This window comes from Prionailurus viverrinus, chromosome B4 (genome assembly GCF_022837055.1).
Source record: "Prionailurus viverrinus isolate Anna chromosome B4, UM_Priviv_1.0, whole genome shotgun sequence".
Taxonomy (NCBI): Eukaryota; Metazoa; Chordata; class Mammalia; order Carnivora; family Felidae; genus Prionailurus; species Prionailurus viverrinus.
In genome coordinates this window covers 51,511,867-51,532,944 of record NC_062567.1, presented here as the reverse complement: position 1 = coordinate 51,532,944, position 21,078 = coordinate 51,511,867, and the positions used below count along the sequence as shown (strand labels likewise).

Genomic DNA, 21,078 nt, shown 5'->3' with positions numbered 1-21,078 from the left:
CTGATTCATAACCCAAGGTTCCTTTTAAGCATCTAAAAGGAACACTTTTCAAATATGACTTGTTCCTTCCTTCTTTAAAAACATCTGTCAACCTTTTCTAAAATTCTCTCAAAACCAAAGCCTGAGTTGAGAGGAGAGTGGAGCTGCAAACTTTGTTTTCTATGTTCTCCACTACACACTTCTGGGGTATTGCTGTGAATTGTTCACCCAAAACCTTGCTCCCCTTGAAGAGGGGCCTATTTGAAAAGCGGCCAGGGAGGAGGAGGAAGGAGGAACCACATGCAGGGCTTGTTGACATATTCAGAAAATAGTTTGAGCCAGTTAAAAATAACTCCTGTAGGGGCACCTGGGTGGCTCAGTTGGTTGAGAGTCTGTCTATTAATCTTGGTTCAGATCTTAATCTCAACACTTTGCAAGCCCCATGTTGGGCCCCACACAGACACTGGACATGGAGACAACTTGAAAAACAAAAACAAACAAGCAAACAAAAATTCCTTGTGCAAAATTAATAGGGATTTACAAGTGAGTGTTTTAATACAAGCTCACAGAGCAGGGCAGGGTCTCCCAGCAGCTGGCAGCTGACATCACAGATGGCTGGTGCAGGGTGTTTACATAGCACAAGGTGAGCAGAAGTGAGCTCACCTTCTCTCCTGGAATCCAGAGAGGGAGAAGACAGAAGGAATTGTGTTGGTTGAGCTACTGAGCTAGGAGACTTATTTCTTTTCTCGCTGCCCACTGCACTCTCATAACTGTGGGCATGAAAGTTGTAGTTAATTTTTGTCTGGTTGCTTTGGGTGAGGTTTATTGAATGTCAGGATTCATAAAATGGTTTTTCTAGTTTTGCAGGGCCTGATCTCACAACCATGAGATCATGACCTGAGAGAAATTCAAGAGTCAGACACTTAACTGACTGAGCCATCCAGGCCACCCAATAAATAAACATTTTAAAAAATGATTCTGTAATTGTAACAAAGCCCTCTAGTCTGTGAATTAATGTGTCTTAACTCATGCTTAAGCACTACACCAATGTCTCATGTGTAAATTATTGCACAACAAATTCATACCTTGCTTTGTGTCTTACAGCTTAATTAGTACATGGAACTACATGCTAGTGGAAACCAATTGGATATCATGTAGTTCATTAAAAAAAGCATGTTGGGAGATATTTTGCACTTTTTGGGGGGGAAAGCAAAGTTGATTTTTCTATGATGTCCTTTGCTATCAGTTTCTGTGACATTTGGGCTGCAAAAAGTGAAATGAAACTTCTGAACTTTGGTTTATTGTTTGAGCATTATTGTTCATTAAATACTTATTGTTTACTAGGCATTATGGAGGGATAACACATACCTAATGAAGTATGAAGCAGCAGATTTGAAGCCTGAGCAACAGAAGTCAGCATCCCAACCCAACTAGGCTTAACTAGCCTCACGGAATCTAATCTGAGACTCTTGGATTTCTGGGCTTGCTACAGTGCTGACCCTAGAATCCTCTTCAACTCCAGCCACAATGCTATGTCAGGCATTTCACAGATTTTGTCAAAAGCTGATACGCAGACGTATCCTGCAGCAAGACATGGCTGAAGCTGCCCCTACCAGAAGCCTGAGCACTCTGGATTTAGTGGCCCTGGGTTTGGGTCACACAGTGGGTGTAGGTGTGTATGTCCTGGCTTGTGAGGTGGCCAGCAATCAAGCAGGACCATCCACTATGATCTGCTTTTTGATGGCCGGTCTATCTTCTGTGTTGGCCGGGCTGTGTTTTGCAGAGTTTGGTGCCCGGGTTCCCTATTCTGGCTCTGCATATCTCTACAGTTATGTCACTGTAGGTGAACTCTGGGCTTTCATCACTGGCTGGAACCTCATTCTGTTTTTTGTTGCTGGTATAGCCATCGTGTCCTGTGCCTGGACCTTAGTTTTTGACAACCTCCCTGGGAATGAGATCTCTCAGACCCTGCGTGAGAGCATCTCACCCCATGTCCCCCATGTTTTTGTAGAATATCTTGACTTTTTTGTTGTGGGCCTTGTGTTATTATTCATTGGATTGCTGACTTTGAGGAATAGTGAGATTTTCCTTGTTACCAAAGTGTTCACACTGCTGAAAATTTTGGTTCTTGTTTTTTTCATCACCTCTGGCTTCATTAAGGGGGACCTGCACAACTGGAAGCTCACAGAAGCAGACTATGTAAAGGCTGGATTCAATGACACCTCAAGCTTGGGGACTCTGGGGTCTGGAAGATTTGTGCCTTTCGGCTTTGAGGGGATTCTCCGTGGAGCAGCTACCTGTTTCTATGCATTTATTGGTTTTGACAATATTGTTACCAGAGTTAAAGAAGTCCAGAATCACCAGCGTTCCATTCCCATGGGGATTGTGATTTCACTATTCATCAGCTCTTTGATGTATTTTGGAGTCTCTGCGGCACTTACGCTTATGGTGCCTTACTACAAGATTCAACCTGGGAGCACCTTGCCTGAGGCATTTCTTCTTATTGGCTGGGCCCCTGCCTACTATGTTATAGCTTTTGGATTCCTCTGTAGTCTTTCTGCCAGCCTCTTGGGCTTTATGTTCCCCATACGTCAGGTAATACATGTGATGGTGAAGGATGGCCTCCTGTTCCCTGTCCTTGCCAGGATCCATACTGGCACATACACCCGCATTGTGGCCACTGTGATCTTTGGCATTATTGCAGCAATCATGACATTCTTTTTTGGACTCACTGATCTTGTGGACCTCAGGTCAATTGTGACCCTGCTGACTTACTCCCTGGTGGCAGTTAGTGTTCTCATCCTCCGATATCAGCCTGAGATGCAGAATGAGGGAAATAAAACAGAGGTGCAGGAGGACAATAGACCTTCAGCAGAGCAGCTGACTCTACAGGGACTATTTTTTCCATGCAGCTCCACACCTACTCCACTCTCTGGCCGGATTGTCCGTGTTTACTCCTCACTGCTTGCTCTGCTGCTCACCCTTCTTTGCCTGGTGCTGGCCCGGTGGCCAGTTCTGCTTTCTGGAGACCCACTGTGGATTTCAGTGGTTGTGGTGCTCCTGGTGCTCATCACTGGGCTCACTGGGGTCATCTGGAGACAGCCTCAGAGCTCCAGTCCCCTTTACTTTAAGGTCCCTGCTCTGCCTCTCCTCCCACTACTGAGCATCTTCATGAATATTTACCTTATGATGCAGATGACAGCTGCCACCTGGGCCCGATTTGCTGTCTGGATGCTGATTGGGTTTGCTATCTACTTCAGCTATGGAATCCAACACAGCCGGGTCGCTTAACTTTACTTAAGTTAGGGCCAAAACTGTAGACCTTGAACTCAGCAGTGTGTGTACACAGTTGGCTTGACATCATCACACCTGAATGCAGTCTGGTCCCCCTTTACAACAATGGAGAGTAGTCTTGAATACATGGAAAGCTAGGCCTCCCATAGCATATTGGTGGGGGAAAGTTAATAGAGCTTTGCATTTGTTGTGGAGTGAAGGATTTTGTTTTTGTTTTTGTTTTTTTGCTTTTTTAACTTGTCTACTTTTTAAATCTATTTTTCAGTTGTGTGTATAGCTTCTTGCTGCACTTAAAACAATTTTAATTGGGACCCTTGGGTGGCTCAGTCAGTTCAGCTTCTGACTTTTGATTTTGGCTCAGATCATGATCTCACAATTTGTGGGATTGAGCCCTATGTCAGTCTCTGTGATGACAGTGAGGGGCCTGCTTAGAATTCTCTATCTCCCCCTCTCTTTGCTCCTCACTCCCTTCTCTCTGGAAATTAAACACACATTAAAAAGCAATTATTACTAAAAGAAACTAGAGAAAGTGTTTTTGTTATCTTAAGGTAAATATGTAGCAAGGAAACACTGCATCATATGGCAGTTCTATTTTGAATTAGTTGCGGAACAAGCATACTGTTTTCCACAGTGGCTACACCTATTTACATTCCACCAACAGTATATGAAGTTTCCTTTTTCTCCACATCCTTGCCAACACTTGTTATTTCTTATCTTTTTGATTTTGCCTATTCTTACAGGTATAAAGTGATATCTCATTATGGTTTTAACATCCATTTTCCTGATGTTTAGCAATGGTGAGCATCTTTTCATGTGTCTACTGACCATCTGTATGTCTACCAATAGACGTTGGGAAAATATGTATTTAGGTCCTCTGCCCATTTTTAAATTGGATTATTTGTTTTCCTTGTGCACAGTTGTGTAAGTTCGTTATGTATTTTAGATATTAATCCCTTTTGAGGTATATTTTTGTAAATATTTTCTATCATTCATTAGGTTGCTGTTTTGTTTTGATGATGGTTTCCTTTGCTGTGCAAAAGCTTTAGTTACATGAATTTGAAAAGATATTTGTACATTTATGTTTATTGTAGTACAATTACAATAGGATAGGGTAGCAACCCAAGTATCCATTGATAGACTAATGGATAAAGAAAATGTCACACACACACACACACACACACACACACAGAGGAATATTACTAAGTAACAAAAAAAATAATGAAAATATCCCATTTGTAGCAAAAAGAATAGACATAGAAGGTATAATGCTAAGTAAAATAAGTTAGTCCCAGAAAGACAAATACCATATGTTTTTAACATATGTGGGATTTAAGAAATAAAACAATCAAACAAAGCAAAAAAAAAAAAAAAAAGGCAAACACCACACCCAAACTCTTAAATACAAATAACAAACACCAGAGCAGAGGTGGGTGGCATGGGTGAAATAGATAAAAGGAATTAAGTGTGTCCTTATCTTGATGCAAACTGAGAAAGGTATAGAATTTTTGAATCATTATATTCTACACCTGAGAGTTCTATAACAACACTATATGTTAATTAATATTTCAAATAAAAAATAAAAGAAACTGGAAAAAGACAAAAGAAAAGAGTGTGACCCCTGCCCTTAAGCTGCTTATATTATAATATGAGAGGCACAGCGTAGCTGTAACACAAAACAGAGTATGGTATCATAAGTAATATAAAAATAAACTGTCCTGGGAATTAAGAGGGGAGGGTGATCACATGGGGTTGGCACAGGGGTAAGAGTTGATTGGTGAAATCAGAGAAGAATTGGTAGAGGAATGGCATTTGAGTTGGCTCTCTCCAAGAACAGATAGGATTTTGCACATATGGGTAGAAGGGAGAGATTGTAGGCAGAGAGATGGACACAAGGAAAAGCACAAGAAAAGAAAACAGTGTTCAGAGCAAACTGAGCAGGCTGTGTAGCTTGACCCTTTGCTGTTAGAGGGGCAACAGAACATGCATAAGTGGATTGGAGCCAGAGCATTCCTCTGAGCAGAAAGGACTTTGGATTTGAACTCACCACCCTGCTGAAAATCCCTGGGGTTTGTTCTTCTACTTAGTGATAGCTGAATTATTGGACTTGAAAATTTATCTACTGTTGTCTTCTTGGGTCCACCTGCTCAGAAAGTGCATGGCTGAGAGCCAAGTGTCCTTGGTCTTGTTTCTACCACTAACTAGTAATGTGACCTTGATCAAACTTCTCAGTTCCCTCAGTGCTCTGCTTATTTATCTGAACATGAGAGTCAGAACTGATCATTTCTAAAGTTCCACTCATTTAAAAAATTCTAGGATTTCCTCTGGGGCTGTGTCCTGTTGTTCTCCCAAATAGGTCTCTATTGCATGCACTCTGAACCTTCACTTTGGCCACTTTTAAGTACAGCTCATTGTTGGAGCTGTAGAGGTCCAATAAATAATATCCCCTTTCCTATTCCTATGTTTGGAACTAATGGATTATCAAGACATAGAGACAGGTAATTAAACCATCAGCTTTAGATCTTAGCCTAATTGGCTTACAAATCCTGAATCACTAGACAGACTTACTCCTCATCATGAGTAGTGTTGAACACTGCCTCCCTCCCATCACAGGAGGGATTTTATTAGATTTTCTAATCTGATTTTATTAGATTTTCTCATGTATGAGCAGGTTGGAATGCACGTGTCCTTTAGACAGGTTGGGGCTGAATAAAAAGGAAAACCAACAAAAGGTTGGAAACGGCTGAGATGGGCATGTTCACTGCTGTCTCTTCAACTCACCAAAGTCATAGTGAGAGAAGGGGGTTGGAGAAAGACCAGGAATACTTAGTGGTGTTCAAATTTCAGCAGGTGCCACCTCACCTGGAGGGCTTGTGACAAGAGATTGCTGGGCTCTGCCCCTGGTGTTTGTATTTCAACAGGTCTGGGTGGGGCCCAGAACTTGTACTTCTAACAAGTTTCCAGGTGATGCTGATACTGCTGGTCCAAAGACATCACTTTGAAAACCAAAGTTCCAGCTGAAGCATCTTCACATGTAAAGTTGAAACAAGGGAAACAGAGGTGCACTTTGAAACCTTACCTTTATTTAATGAAACATTTACATTAAAATATCATTGTTAATCTTTTCATAGTGGGGGAATCTTGGTAAATCATTTCACAGTGTATATGTATATCAAATCATCACAATTTACACTTTAAATATCTTATAATTTTATATGTCAATTATACCTTAATAAAGTGGAAATAAAAAATACAATACCACAGAAAAAATACCCCTGTATCTTAATTTTCTTTATTTTATTCCCCTATCATAGATTATACATTAGGAGTATATTTTGTTCATTCCCCCAGAGAATCCAGCTGGGCACCAAGTATATAATGAGGATTTAATAAATTCATGTTAAATTGAATTGAGCCTTACACATTTCCATGGTATAGAAATTTCTTCTTCCTTTCAGGCTAGCAATGTGCTACTACTCCTTTAAAACTATCTTCTGGGAGACTTCTTTGAGAAACAGCTTTTCTCTCCATCCAGAACTATATCTAGAAATGTATCTGGATCAGTACTTAACATCTAGACCTGTGCTCAGGCACTTCTAGTTTTGCCTGTATGTGGCTCTCCCTGAGTTCTGGTGACTTTTCTGTCTGTTCCATCAGAGTAGAGTCTTGTTCAGGACAAAGAGTAGGTTCTCTCCTTCCTGTTGACCCAAAAGTAAGTGCAGTGTTATTCATTCAAAGAGCAACAGGGTAAAGACAGCCCTGGGGTAGGAGAATGCCTAAAATGTCCTCCCCTAGTCCTGCTCCATCTATTCCCATGGGATTTGGTGGGGAAACCTAGATACTGAAATTGATAGAAGGCCCAACCTAAGCTACCTGTCTCCAAGCAATACCTGAAGATGTGCAGTGTGCACAAAACAAGCATCTTTTTTGAAACAGAGTTTTTGCTTGGCATACAAAGGCCCCTGGTTTTCTGCCATATTTACCTATATTGCCTGCCTTAGGAGGGAGGTATAGAAAGCTAATTTCTTACTCATGGAATTTATCATCTTCCCAAAAGGGAGTAATTCAGTCCAGGGAAGCCTGCTAGAGGCAGGATTACCCATATACCTACCAACTCCTTTGGATGCTCTTTGAGGGACTGATGAAAAAAACCTTGTGAGAGAATCTAAGATTCATTGGAGAGAGAGAATTTATAGCCCAAATGGTGAGAAAACTGCACTGAAATTGGAGGAATTAGTAACTGAAAAGTGATTGAAGCATCATTACTTTGGAAGGGAAGGTATGAGTAAAAACTGAGAATGAGGTATTGGTCAAGAGAGACTTCCTGGAGGAGGATTTCTGTGAAGCAATTTGGGAAATAAAAGAGGGACAGGTGAGTTGGAACAGAAATTGGACAATAATTCTAGGCTAAATGGACCTTTAAGAGTCAGGAAAGATTAAGACTCTTGTGGCAGATGTGTGTTATCACATTTGAAGGGAATTTATGAGTCCCTTCATCTGGAGGGACTCCTCATCTGGAGGAGAGACAGACAGAAGGAGATGGACAGATAGACTCCTCCTGGGAGACATTTGTAGTAACTGCTACAGTCATCTAGATCCTTCTCTTCAAAGAATGGCCCATGGACCAGCAGCATGTGTATCACCTACGAGTTTGTTAGAAATGCAGAATCTGAGGCCCAACCCAGACCTACTGAATCAGAAATTGTGTTTTTAACAGGCTCCCAAGTGATCTGTATGCTCTTTCAGTTTGAGAATCACTGGCCTCAGATGATCTATGATAGGTGTGTGGCCTCAGATGAGCACTAAGGAGGTCTGAAAATTTTGGAATTGGGAACACAAGAGAAGGGATCTAAGCTGGGAAAATTGAATTTGGAGAAGAGGAAGAAGTATGGGCCCTGGCTGCCCTCCTGTCCCCAGGCCTCCCACAATAGTCACTGTGCCAGGGTTTGGCGTTCTGTCTACTTTGTGAAAATGCCTGCCATGGCCACACTAGAGTCAGCCTGGTCCTCAGGAGCTCCCCTGGGGCAAGCATTGTGGGAGCCGGGACTGCTCCCAATTCTGCTACCTCTACTTCATATGATGGCCTGAAAGGGACTGGGGAGGTCATATTAGGTCATGCCCTGCCTCAGGGTTATACTGTCTCTTAATCAAATGAGTGATAACTTGATGATACTAATTGAGGAGACTATGGAGGTTGGGGTAATTGAAATAGGAGTTCCTAACTATCTGTCCTGAAAATTAGGATATTTTCATTTTTTAAAGCTTTAAGGAGAGACAAGATGACTGCATAATAGAGTATAACCTGGTAGAGACCCAAAAAATACTTTTTAAAAATTAATTTATCTTTAAAAATTTACATCCAAGTTAGTTAGCATACAGTGCAATAATGATTTCAGGAGTAGAATCCAATGATTCATCCCCTACATATAACACCCAGTGCTCATCCCAACAAGTGTTTTCCCTCATGCCTCTTGTCCATTTAGCCCATCCCACACACACTACCCCTCCAGCAACCCTCAGTTTGGTTTCTGTGTTTAAGTGTCTCTTATGTTGTCCCCCTCCCTGTTTTTATATTATTTTTGCTTCCCTTCCCTTATGATTATGTTTTATATCTTAAGTTACACAAATGAGTGAAATCATATGATATTTGTCTTTCTCTGACTAATTTCACTTAGCATAATACACTCTAGTTCCAACCATGTTGTTGCAAATGGCAAGATTTCATTCTTTTTGATTACTGAGTAATACTTCATTTTATATATATATATATATATATATATATATATATATATATATACTACATCTTCTTTATCCATCTGTTGTTGGACATTTGGGCTCTTTCCATACTTTGGCTATTGTTAATAGTGCTTCTATAAACATTGGGGTGCATGTGCCCCTTCAAAACAGCACACCTGTATCCTTTGGATAAATACCTAGTAGTGCAATTGCTGGGTTATAGGGTAGTTTTTATTTTTAATTTTTTAGGAGTCTCCATACTATTTTCCAGAGTGGCTGCACCAATTTCCATTCCCACAAGCAGTGCAAAAGTGTTCCTCTTTCTCTGCATCCTTGCCAACATCTGTCATCCCCTGAATTGTTAATTTTAGCCATTCTGACTGGTGTAAATTGGTGTCTCATTGTGATTTTGATTTGTATTTCCTTGGTGATGAGTGATGTTGAGCCCAAATAATGCTTTTTAAGGGATCTTTTGATGATTCATAATGGATCAATAACAAAGTATATGAGACCTATAATGCCAGAGACCTGAACTGGTAGACAATGGTATAATGTTACCAGATGGGAATTTGAGAATTTTCTTAAGGTTTTGAGGATTAATGTATCTCATCTCTAATCAGAATGAGTGATAAACACAGGCCAAATTAAAGGAAAACAGATTGAGAGTGAATAGAAGGAAGATTTTTCTGAAATTAGAGCGTGACCTAGGAAGATGGTAGGGTGCAGGCTGTCTTGCAGTGTGCATGGCTGTCTCACTTGGGTATGGAATGCCTAAGATAGGCTCCTGCCCAGAAATAGAAAATGTTCACAATTAACTCTCAAAATCTTTTTTATCCCAAGGGTTCTCCAGTCGACTTGTTAAGTGAAAGGTTGGTATGGACGTATGGTGTATGCAAGTGGTAACACATAGGAGTGATGAATGACAGAATAAAAACAATCTTCTTAGAAGATTGAAATCTGCTAAAAATCGTAAACGGAGCTTGGATATAGGAGAAAAAAGTTGCATTTTAGGCCTTAAATAAGAGCTATAGGCTTCCATGGTCTTCCTCTCTCCATGTATTTATCTTGTGTCATTGATGAGATTTAAAAACCTCTTAAGGAAAAAGAATGTCACTTTTATGTTTTACTTCTTTATATTTCTAAAGCACACAAATGATAATGAACATAAGAGCTGCCACCGCTGAGTACTATGCTGTATACTTTCTTCCAACTCTTTACATAAATACCTATTTAATAGAAAAATTGTGTGAGGTGAGTATTGTGCTCATTTTACAAAAGTTGAAACAAAGGCTCAAAGAGGTTAAGCCATTTGTGCAAAATTAAAAGTGAAGCTAGATTTGTACCAAGTTTGAGCAAAGTCCCTGCTGCTAACCCCTGAGCTATAGTCTGCATGGAGCAACTGCTCAGTAAGGGACAGATGATCATTGTAACTTGATGACATAGAGGTAATTAAAAGGCAATGGATAATTTGAAACAGTAAATAATTAAAATACTATTTCTATTTGTTTTGTAGAATGTACTCAGACACAATGACACATGGAAGCTCATACATTCTCTCATTTACCATCACTGTGTCCCACCCTGCAGTCAGGAACTTAGAGAGGCAAAAGGCTAAATAACTATATTCATAAAGCATCTTATTGAGAGTTATGTGTGTGTGCTTACTATATTAAGTTTGAGTGGAAATATGCCCCAAAGATTGGGGTACATTTATCTCGGTAGGTCTATAAAGATGAGCATATTTAGTTGACTTTTTGGTTATGGTGTGTGTGTGCATGTGCGTGTGCGTGTGCGTGTGTGTGTGTGTGTGTGTGTGTGTCTATGCATGTGTGTGTGTGTTCACAAATTCTGAAAGAGTTCAACAAGATATAAGTAACTAGCTGCCTTCCACCCTTTGCCCTACTTGGTGTGTTTGTACCAAACCCTGATACTTATTTTCATTACTTCGCAAGGGGTCCTAATTGAGTTTTCTTTCCGGAATATCATGCCTAACACGCTGGGATACTTGAAGCCTCTATAAATCTGCTACAATCAGAAGAGGTTTGCAGAGAAAGAAAAACAGCAGCCGTAAGGCAATCATCTCTTGTCTTTTACTTTCTAGCCTAATACACAGCCACCCTTGTATGCACACCACTCATGTAATCACCTTCTCTCCTAGAACCCGTCATGGAAGGTACTAAGAGAAGACATCATTATTTACTTCTTTGCTTCCAAGTGTAACTCTATATTTGAACCATCCTGGAAGAAGAAGAATTGAAAATTATACCAGTGAAGGAGTCTCGAGTTGAGATTTAAAAACAATGGTTATTTGTGAAACCAACTTAATAGAAAGCAATGAGCTTTGACAGAAGCAAGGATGGTAAGAAGACTTAAATGTCTTTGTTTACATCCTTAGAAAACCAGAAGCAAAGCTCCTGGAAGCAGGAAGCTCCTGGAAGCAGGAGGCAGGCCAACCTGGATGTGGTTTGAAGACAGACACAGCACAGGAAACTCCTTCTCCACCTTCCAATGCCAGTAACCTCTTCTAGAAAAAAATACATGATCTGTAGATATACAAAGAAAGTTAGTTAATCAATCATGTGGCTAAGGATGCTGACTAATGCTTAAAGACTAGTAGCCTGACTGGAGGGACCCAAGTAGCTTAAAGAGGTCACCTGAGATTCTCTCAGAATGGGGGTATTCAGCCTGATGTGCAAGGTGAGGGGTCAGAGATCTAGGAGCCCTGGCTGAAGAGAGGATGTGTGTGGCTGGTGGGGTTGGAGTGCAGAGGCTGGGCTCTTGAGGATGGGTGTCCTGGTGTCCTGAGCTGGGCTGGATGGAGGTGGGTAGAGGGGAGGACACATCTCCCCCCTCAGCTAAGGTAGGACTCCAGGCTCAGGGCCTGTCTTAGAGCATATTCTCTCCAGGTGACCCAGAGGGGAAGGGAAGAGAATGGGGAGCAGACACTTCAGACCAGTCCAGCTTCATTCCTTCCCCTCTACCCTCCCTCACCTCCCTAAGCCCAGCCTATCGATGGGCCATGTCACACTTATTACACACCTGCTGTGTGCACCAAGCTCCAAAGGGTTCTTGGGCTATTCTCACCCCATGAACCACTGCCTTCTCCTTGCAGCCCAGGCAGTTCATCACACTCTTCAGCCCCTGGGTTGATCTCAGAGCCCAGAAGCCTGTTCTGAAGGCTGAGATATAGAACCTAGGTTTTGGGACATACCATTAAGACCCTGAAGAAGTGGGGGGAAGGGGAAGGTGGGGAGATATATCCACAATTTCTTGGGGCAGTATGATTACTTACAGCGGCAAGAAAGATTCAAGTGAGAGGAGAGGAAGAACTTCCCAGGAGCAGACAAAGCTGCTTGTTTTCTGAATCAGAAATCCTGGGCCTGATACAGCGAGGGAGCAGGATGAAAAGGGACACATAGAGGGTGATCCTCTCCCCAGGAGTGTTGGGGTTCACCAAGGTGTGGCTGGGGAAAGGGAGATGATGTGGAGCAAACAGGCAGGAAACAAGGTGAGGCTCTGGTGGAATCTTTGGCTTCCATGTGGAGGTGGGAGTCCCGTCCCCACACAAACTGAGTAATTATGCAGCATCTTTGTGGCTATCACACATCAGTGATCTGGGAGAAGAAAAGCCCCAGAGGCTGTGCAAGTTCCTCTTTCTCCTCAAGCCAGGCTAGTAGCAGAGGAGGGTCTCTCTCCAGCAGGAGTGGAGATGAAGGTGGTGGGGCAATGTTATGGGGAATAGTTCCCATTTGCCTCTGTCCTCTCCTGAGATGGAGTGGTTTTGGGGTGACCAGGTAAACAGGCCTTCCTGAAGTCCCAGGGCTGCCAAGGGTCCCTTCAGACCTGGGTCATGATGGAGCCAAGAGCTGGCCTGCCCACTCCCCTAGGCTACTCAGGAAGAGGCGGGGCTCGCCCCGGTGGGAGGGGCTTCCCCCAGGTGGGACTGAATTGCCGGGCAGGTTTCCCTTGGTCACCCTCTTCCTCTGTGCACTCCTGCCCATCACTTTCCTGATGGAAAGACAGGTCTGCCCACAGGAAGAGAGGGAGGAGAGCAGGTGGAGGGTATGAAGAGAGAGAAGGGGCAAACATGCTTCCTTTCATTGGGCTCTGAGCCCTGCTCTACTTCCTAGATTCTGAAGGGTGTGAAAGGTGCAAAGGCAGGTGTAGAAATGACTTGAAATGGGGCAAAATGGTAGGATGAAGCAAGGTGGAGAGATGGAGGTAATGGGAGAGTGGAGCCCATGGGAGGTGGGGTTGTCTGGGGAGTGGAGCCAGGAGGGGAGGGAGGCAAGCTGGGTGGGGTGGAAGGTAGTGAAGGTGGGAGGGGACAGAGTGGGAGGTGGGCAGTGCAGGGGGTCAGAGGGATAGGGGTGGGCAGGGCAGGGAAGTGGAGGAATCAGGATGGGGCAATGCCTGATGGAAACTCAGAGATGGTCAGGGTTCTGGGTTATCAGGAAGGAGACCTAGAGGAGCGTCCCACTGGGAGAAGGGGAAGACAGACAGCAGTTCAGAAGCATTCCTGGGAGGAATGTAGGGAGTACAGGCTGTGGCAGGGAAAGCAAGGGTGTTTGTGGGTCCTTGGAAGGTCCCAGGAAGGTGAGGGTAAGACCTCCAGAGCCACTTCCCACTCATGCTGAGGCCTGACTCTGGATGGGAGCTGAGGAGGCCACTTAAGCAGCAGGGGGAGGGGTGTGATCCCTGCTTCTCCTTCCACCCCTTCAGTCCCCTCTACCCTATGTGACTGGCCCATGCTTTCTCCCAGACATTCTACATATCTGGAATCTAGAAGAATGGGCTCTGGACCCTTCGAAGAAAGGAATCGAGTGGTGTATATGTGTGCACAAGTGTGTTTGATGAGTGTATGAGAGTGTAAGTTTGTGTGTGCATGCCTATCTGTAAGTGTATGAGTTTGTGAGTATGTGTCTTTGTATTGCCTGCATATGAGAATGTTTGTGATATATTGGTATGTATATGTGTGTATTTTGAGGGTATGTGTCTGTGTGTATGTATGAGTGTGAGTATATGTGTGCGTATCTGCATGTGTGCAGGTGTATGTGTGCATGCGTATATGTTTGGGTGCTGTCCCAAGGGAGCCTGAAGCTCACAGCTGAAGATGTCTTGATGTGATTTGTGCAAATTTCAAGCAGGTTTCAGACTGTGGTATGGGATGGGTTGGGTGGGAGGCCAGAAGAGAAAGGCTGTCTGTGCTTGGGGTATGGGGAGTTGGGTAGCCTGAGCAGTGGATGTCTCTGTCCTGCCAGCCACAGGGGGATGGCATCAGGGCCCTGGGTCTGAGCCTGGGTGGAGACTGGGTCCTGAGGCCTTCACTCAGGGCTTGGAAGAGCTCAGAGGCCCTGCTCTGACCAGGGAGGGCCAGAAACATATGGAGTCAGGGTGGAAGGTTGGCCAGACAGTGGAGGGTTCAGGCCTACTCTCTCCCCCACCTCCACCCCCAGGATTTGGGAATGATGTAAGCAGGCTGCAGTTCCTAACTCTAGGCTCCACCCTTTCTGCCTGAGGCCATAAAGTCCCCAGAAGTCTTTGTGTGTCACCTTCTGAGGATAGGATGATCAGATTCACACTGAAAACTTCCCTCTCTTGTCAGTACTACCTGGACAGGTACAAAACAAGTCCTTGTCTCTTGGAGGCCTCTGGAAAGGCCATATTCATCCTTACTGAATTTCATACAAGCTGAGCCTTTCAGACCCCTTGTGCTGGGAAGTTCTTACTGAGTCTAACTCAAATCCCCCTGTTGCACTTTGTGCTGGACAAGCCCAGGCCAAGTTTGTGAAATTGGAACCTAGCACCCTCACCTGCAACCGTGGAAGTAGTTTCCTCTGGATAAGGAAGTAGGTCTAGAATGTAGGCACACTGAGAGGATGGGGGGTAAAGCTGGTGCATCATAAATGGGTCAGACCTTCCCTGGGCAGGAGGGCCATGATCAGGGCAGATTCAAAGAAGGAAGTTCAAAGATCACTGCTTGTAACACTCTCACTTTACAGACAGGAGCCAGAAGGCCTGCAGGAGGGAACACTCAGTGTCCCTTGCTACATGATGGCTGCCTCTGGAAACCTGCCCCTGACTCCTGATCTAGGAGTCCTGCTTGTGTCCCATTTAGAGGACCCTGGAATCTGTTCCCATTCTCTTGGCTTTATGGGATGGGAAGAGGGGGAGAAGGACTTCAGCTAGACTGGGATGCTGTCCCCCTTCCTCCTCCTCTAGTGACTCTGTTCCAGCCTTCCAGCTGGGCTTCTAGGCCTCCCATGCACTGACACCTACTTCTTCTCCTTCCTGCCTTCCCCCCAGACTCCCAGGATCTGGTCTTTTAGCTCCATCTGGGCAGCCATTGCAGTGTTTAGTCCTCCCTGCCCTGCTCTAGCCTCATAGCCTGTCCCCAGTTCGGACCTTCTTCTCTCTTCCTCTTCCTGCAGATTAGCCTCTCAGTCCTTTACAAAATTGCCCCATAATTTCCTCCTGTGGGAAGTCTTCCATGATTAATTCTCGTGGTTCTGGATCCCACCTTTTTCCTTTCTAAGCCACTACTAGGTACTCACAGGCTTTCTCTTGTTCTTCTGTCTTCTCTTTCCTGAGCCTTGTCCCTGCTCCTCCCTCTGATTTCCTCTCCTGGCATGGACTTGTGCCTCCCCACAGGCAGGGCTGGTTTTATCTTCCACCCACGTCCCCCTCCATTTACCAGGAGGGCCAGGACTGCACAGGAGAATTGCCGGAGCTCCTCCCTGTTCTCTGTGTTCTGGGAATGGCAGAGATAATGGTGTTCAACTGGGTCTCATCCCAAGGAGGAGGGTGGCAGTGCAGACCCTTCCCTGTGTGTATCCTAGTATTTTATTGGGGTTTAGGCCTCACCCTCAGGTCTAAATCCTCCTTTTTCCTTGTTGCCTCTGACCCAGTTAACAGACCTCCAGAGCTGCTGCCCTGGAGCCCCTGAGATGCTGGGTCAGGTGTGGGGAGCAGCAGGCAGTCCAACTATGATTTCTCAACTTGGGCTTCACACTGCACCTGACTACCTGCTTCCTGGTTGGGTCTCTGCAGACCTGTTTTCTCTCTCAGGCTTTTCTTCCACCCTCCCTTTCCTTCCTCCATTCCCTCCTCACACAACCACCTGTCCCCAAAGCCTGAGTTCTTTCAGCAAGCTCTTTCTTTCCTGAGAACCTTGGGGTTGGCATTCTGCCTGGTGAGGAGGATGGGTGGGGGAGATCTGGGGGGAGGATGGTCCTGTCTCTGCTGAGGCACAGGGCCTAGCTCTGGATCCATCTGTGCACTGATTTCCACCTTGTGGCTATGATGAGAACTGCAGGTAGGGATCCTCAAGTGGAGAGGGGAAAGGGGGAGGGGGATGCCCACCTGGGCATGCCTTAGGAAGAGAGCAGGTCTCAGAATTGCTAATTGATATAGGAAGTTTCCTCAGGGAGCCTTTGAATTCCTAACTAACCTGGGAGTGGAAACCTGGGTGCAAAGCCAAGTAGCAAGACCCATCTAGATGGAGAGAGATAATTGAAACTGTCCTCAAGTCTCAAACCTTCTATTCAAATTCTCCTTCCCCAAAAGAATCCTAAAAGAGAAACAATCTGAAACTAAGGCAGGCAGAGTTGACATCTGACCTGGGAAGAACTTCCTAATAAATCCCAAAGTGTATTTGGATGCCACTGCTTCTGAGAGTTGCCCAACTTTTTCAAGGCCCCCTCCAGTGAGCTGCTCCCCACCTTCACCAGTCCTCCTGATCTTGTTAGGGAACCAGGCTGGAATGCTGGCAGAATAACCAAGTGGCACTCAGAGATCTTGGTGGATTGGAGATTTATTTAACACCGGTGTTTCTCCAGAAGGGGCCATTTCTCCAAAAATCTGAGTGCCAAATGCAAACGGGGAGGGTAATTTATAGTCGTCAGCTTCCATATCTGTGGGGGTTTTCGCACCCGCAGCAAACAAAGGAAGAAGAACCCAGAGGAGGGGTCTCTAAGCTAGAGACCAAAGTTTGTTTTAGCCCCATTGGCCATCTTTGGCATACTTTATTCACTTCTCCAACATCCCCCCCACCCCACCTTTGATGCCTTTCAAAAAAACTTTAGTAGGCATCACCTTTCAGTTTTACAGGTTGGTATTCTTGGAAGGCTAAGATATGTGCTGTAGTTTGGTAAGCAACAGTATTTCCAATAAAACATACCATGGCATTCAGTATACAGGGGACGATGGATACAAGTAAAATTATGGAGAGGAGGGGCCCCGCCAGGCAGGAAGCCAGGACTCCCAATCTGTGAGATCCCATCCTTTCCATTGATTAATACTTTCCTGTTGTCTACCTTGAATTCTTTCCTTGAGTTCTTAACCTTAGTTGTAAGTATTCCTGACTGGTTTACAAAATAGCAACATTCCTCCCCCAGATATGCAAGTCCCTCCTTTTTCTGAAGTGAGGAGGTAGAGGGATCACCTATTTTGGAGGGTCACTGCCGCCAGAGAGTTTATTTGGCTTTGTAAGCTTACCAGAGAATCTGCCACCCGTTCCATGTCTTCATTTAGCTCTTGAGATAGTCTATGGTATAGTCCTACAGATGAACCTATGCCCCCTATTCTGGCTCCTATTCCTGTCTCAATTCCTGCTCCTATCAGAATGGGTAGCAGTACTGCCCATTTAGCCCAGAACTTGGGTCTAAAGGCTGTTAGAAGCTGGTCTTCAGTGTATACAGATATCTCTGGGGTTAGGAGGATGGAATAACATATCTGAGTCCAGTTGGTCTCTAAGCATCCATAGGCTGAATTAGAACACAGATAGAAAACCCTAGGGGCTGAACACAGTGTTGCATTCCTCTTTAAAGTCATATTTCTTCTGCATAGAGAGGTACCATTCATACCTTCAGGGACTGTACAGATTAGATTGTTGGCATTTGTGAGACAGATCCCAGTGGCCAGGGGTCCAATTAAGACAGAGGTGTTGGATTTGAGATTTTCAGGAGCTTCCCAGGTCAAAGGCATAGGAGTGGCTAAATAAGCCCTCTGGCTGAGGGGCAAGCGCATCCAGCAGGTTTGGGTGTGATTATCTATTTTATGGAGGACTTGTAGAGTAGTGTTGGCCCAATGCTGGAGTGGGGAATTGGTAGGTATCTGATTGAGGGTTGAAAAGTTCAAACCCTGGTAGGCTGCCAGGGTAGTGGTCACCTTTATGGCTTGTATTACCCTGTCCTGGGTATTCTTTATAACTTTTTTAAGGGCCCTGTCTTGCACCCCTCCCCCATCTGAGATCCCCTTTGAGGAAGGTAAGTGTAGCAAGCTCGCTTCCCTATCTGGAGGCCCTTGTTGTGACATGGGTTCCTGACATTTTGTGTTATCTCCACAGCCCAATACTTAGTTCTTGGGACACTGGGTGACTGACAGAGAGGGGTGTTTTTCCCTTGTAGCAATCTTTGTGGAGGGAGGTGAAGGCGCTGAACGTCCTTGACCCCCTTATTGCCATATAACAATCCTGGGGACAAAGTGGGTAAGCAGCAGTTGTGAGGGCGAGAGAGGTTATCATAATATACAGGCAATACTTAACAATCCTCCCACCCAGAGGAGGTATGTGAGACTTGGCATGCATCTTTTGTCCCATGTCCAGCTTGTTGGTGCAGTCTCTATCAGCCCAACAGTAAGAAGTAAGATAAGGGCTATGACACCAGTAAGGGGCAAGGGCTGGCAGAGTTACATCCAAACCCCTGGGCTAGGTTCATGTGTTGATTCCTCAAGCTTCTGCCATGCGCAGGCCAGCCAGCTTCTGGGGTGTAGCTGGAGCAGGGCTGGAGTTCTCAGGGGTCAGTTTCCCTTTTGAGGGTCAGTTTAAGCGGGTTGACTGGATCTGGATCACTTTGCCAGGTTGTGGGTTCTTCTGAGTTGGCCTTCTTAACTCTGTAGTGATGGACCCATGGGGTGATACCTGAAACTTTAAGGGCTGTAGGAGTTGTTAGAATAACAGTATGAGGCCCAGGCCACCATAGTTTAAGAGGTTCCTTCTTCCAGTCTTTGACCCACAGAGAGTCTCCTGGCTGAAAGAGGTTAAAGAGGGTCCCTAAGGAAATTGGGACCCTCTCTATGATGTATCTCTGTAACTTGTTTAGGACTGCCCCCAATGTCTGGAGCTGTTCCCTTATTCCCTTGTCTCCAATCTGGTGTAGGTTTACTGTGAGTTTTCCTAAACATGGGGGAGGGTGCCCATATAATAACACAAAAGGGGAGAATCCTAGTGTCCCAGACATGCATCGGGGATGCATGAGGACCAGTGGTAGTAAATCTGGCCATGGGAAATTAGTCTGTTGGTGGAACTTAGCCAGGGTTTCCTTGAGGGTGTGATTCATCCGCTCTACTTTCCCTGAGCTCTGGGGTCAGTAAACAGTGTGCAGTTTCCAGGTAATGTTGAGGGACTTTGTCAGGGTTTCTATAATGTCTGCCACAAATGCAGGTCCATTATCACTGTGTATGGTTTAAGGGTAGACCAAACCAAGGCACAATCTCCCATAGAAGAGCTTTGGCCACCTTGCGACTTCATTCCATTCTGGTCAGGAATGCTTTGACCCATCCCGAATATGTGTAGATTATTACAAGAAGGTACCTTAACCCTTTATTTGGTTGTATGTTGGTAAAGTCCACCTCTAAGTCTTCTAAAGGGGTGGCCCCCATCCTTTGTGTGCCAGGCGGGGGCTGTGGGACAGACCAAGCATTGTTTTTGGCACATGTTACACATTGTTCACTGACAGCTCGGCATAATGCCAGCAGCTGGATAATATAGTAGTTCTTTTTGAGGAAGGCCTCTAGGGAAGTTTTTCCTAGGTGTGTGAGTTGTTGATATTCATTCACTAGGTGTTTTCCCATAGACGATGGGACAAAGATATGTCCATTTGGCATGACCCATCATCCCTCTTTACTTAGTGTGCCCCCTTCTTTTGAGGCCCAACTTCTTTCCTCATTTGTGTACAGGGGCGGGGAGGCTTCCCTCTGGGAGGCAAGAGTCATAGTGTAGGTAGGAGCTTTGCCTGGGTCACCACAGGCGGCAGCTCTGTGATTTCCTTGAGTTATGGGGTCATTTCCTTTCTGATGTCCTTTACAGTGTAGGATAGCTACCTTGTCTGTCAGCCATATGGCCTCAAGAAGCTTTAGTATTTCTTACTTGTTTTTGATAGTTTTCCCTGCAGCAGTAAGGAGGCCTCTTTCTTTATAGATGGCCCCGTGTACATGCACAGTAGTGAAGGCATACCAGGAATCATTGTAGGTGTTAACTCATTTACCTTTGCTAAGGATGAGGGCTCAGGTTAAGGCGTACAGTTCAGCTCATTGTGCTGACCATCCTTCCGGCAAGGCCTTGGCTTCCAGAACTTCAGTGGTTGTGGTTGCCGCATATCTTGCTCTTTAGCTGCCCTCTTGTAAATAGCTGCTCCCATCTCTGAAAAGGGTGATCTCCAGGCTTGGTCAGAGAGGTCTTATAGCCTGGTCTTGGAGTTCTGGGCAGCTGGTATAGACTTCATCCACTACTTCAGAACAGTCATGGTCAGGTTCTCCCTCCTCCATGGGAAGTAAGGTGACTGGGTTTAGTGTTCTTACTGTTTTGAGAGTGACACTTGGGTTTTCATAGAGAAGGCCTTTGTATTGTGTCAGCCGAGAATTGGAGAGGCAACAATATCCTTGGGTGCTCATGAGGGACATGACTGTGTGTGGGACCTTAACATTAAGTGTTTGTCCCAGTGTGAATTTGTCTGCCTCCTTGATGAGCAAGACTGTGGCTGCCAGTGCTCTGAGGCACGGTAGTCATCCTGCAGTCAAAGGTTCAAGTTTTTTTTTTTGACAGGTAGGCTACTGGCCATTGCCAAGGCCCCATGCTCTAAGTAAGCACTCCAAGGTCTATTTTGTCCTTTTCATGTATGAAGAGGTTAAAGGGCCTTTGTATGTCAGGCAAACCCAGGGTTGGGGCTCGTCCCAGAGCAAATTTTATTTCTGTGAAAGTGGCCCTTGCCTCCTCAGTCCATGCGAGGGGCTCCCGGTCTGGCCCTCCCAACTGGTCATAGAGGGGCCTTGCTATGGCTGAGAATCTGGGAATCC

At 44.9% G+C, this 21,078-nt stretch overlaps 2 protein-coding genes across 7 annotated transcripts in view; both read left to right on the top strand.

Moving 5' to 3' along the window:
- The window catches only part of LOC125169841 (cationic amino acid transporter 3-like), a 155,317-nt gene extending 151,354 nt beyond the window's left edge, over positions 1-3,963 (top strand). For all 6 annotated transcript variants that reach the window (XM_047865631.1, XM_047865630.1, XM_047865629.1 and 3 more), the window contains exon 2: positions 1,324-3,963. In XM_047865631.1, coding sequence (XP_047721587.1) covers positions 1,507-3,270 — 1,764 coding nt within the window. In that variant the 5' untranslated portion in view covers positions 1,324-1,506 and the 3' untranslated portion in view covers positions 3,271-3,963. The remainder of the gene's footprint in view (positions 1-1,323) is intronic.
- Positions 1-21,078, top strand: part of LOC125169830 (cationic amino acid transporter 3-like) — a 373,522-nt gene that overhangs the window by 287,795 nt on the left and 64,649 nt on the right. The gene's annotated exons all lie outside the window — the stretch shown is intronic.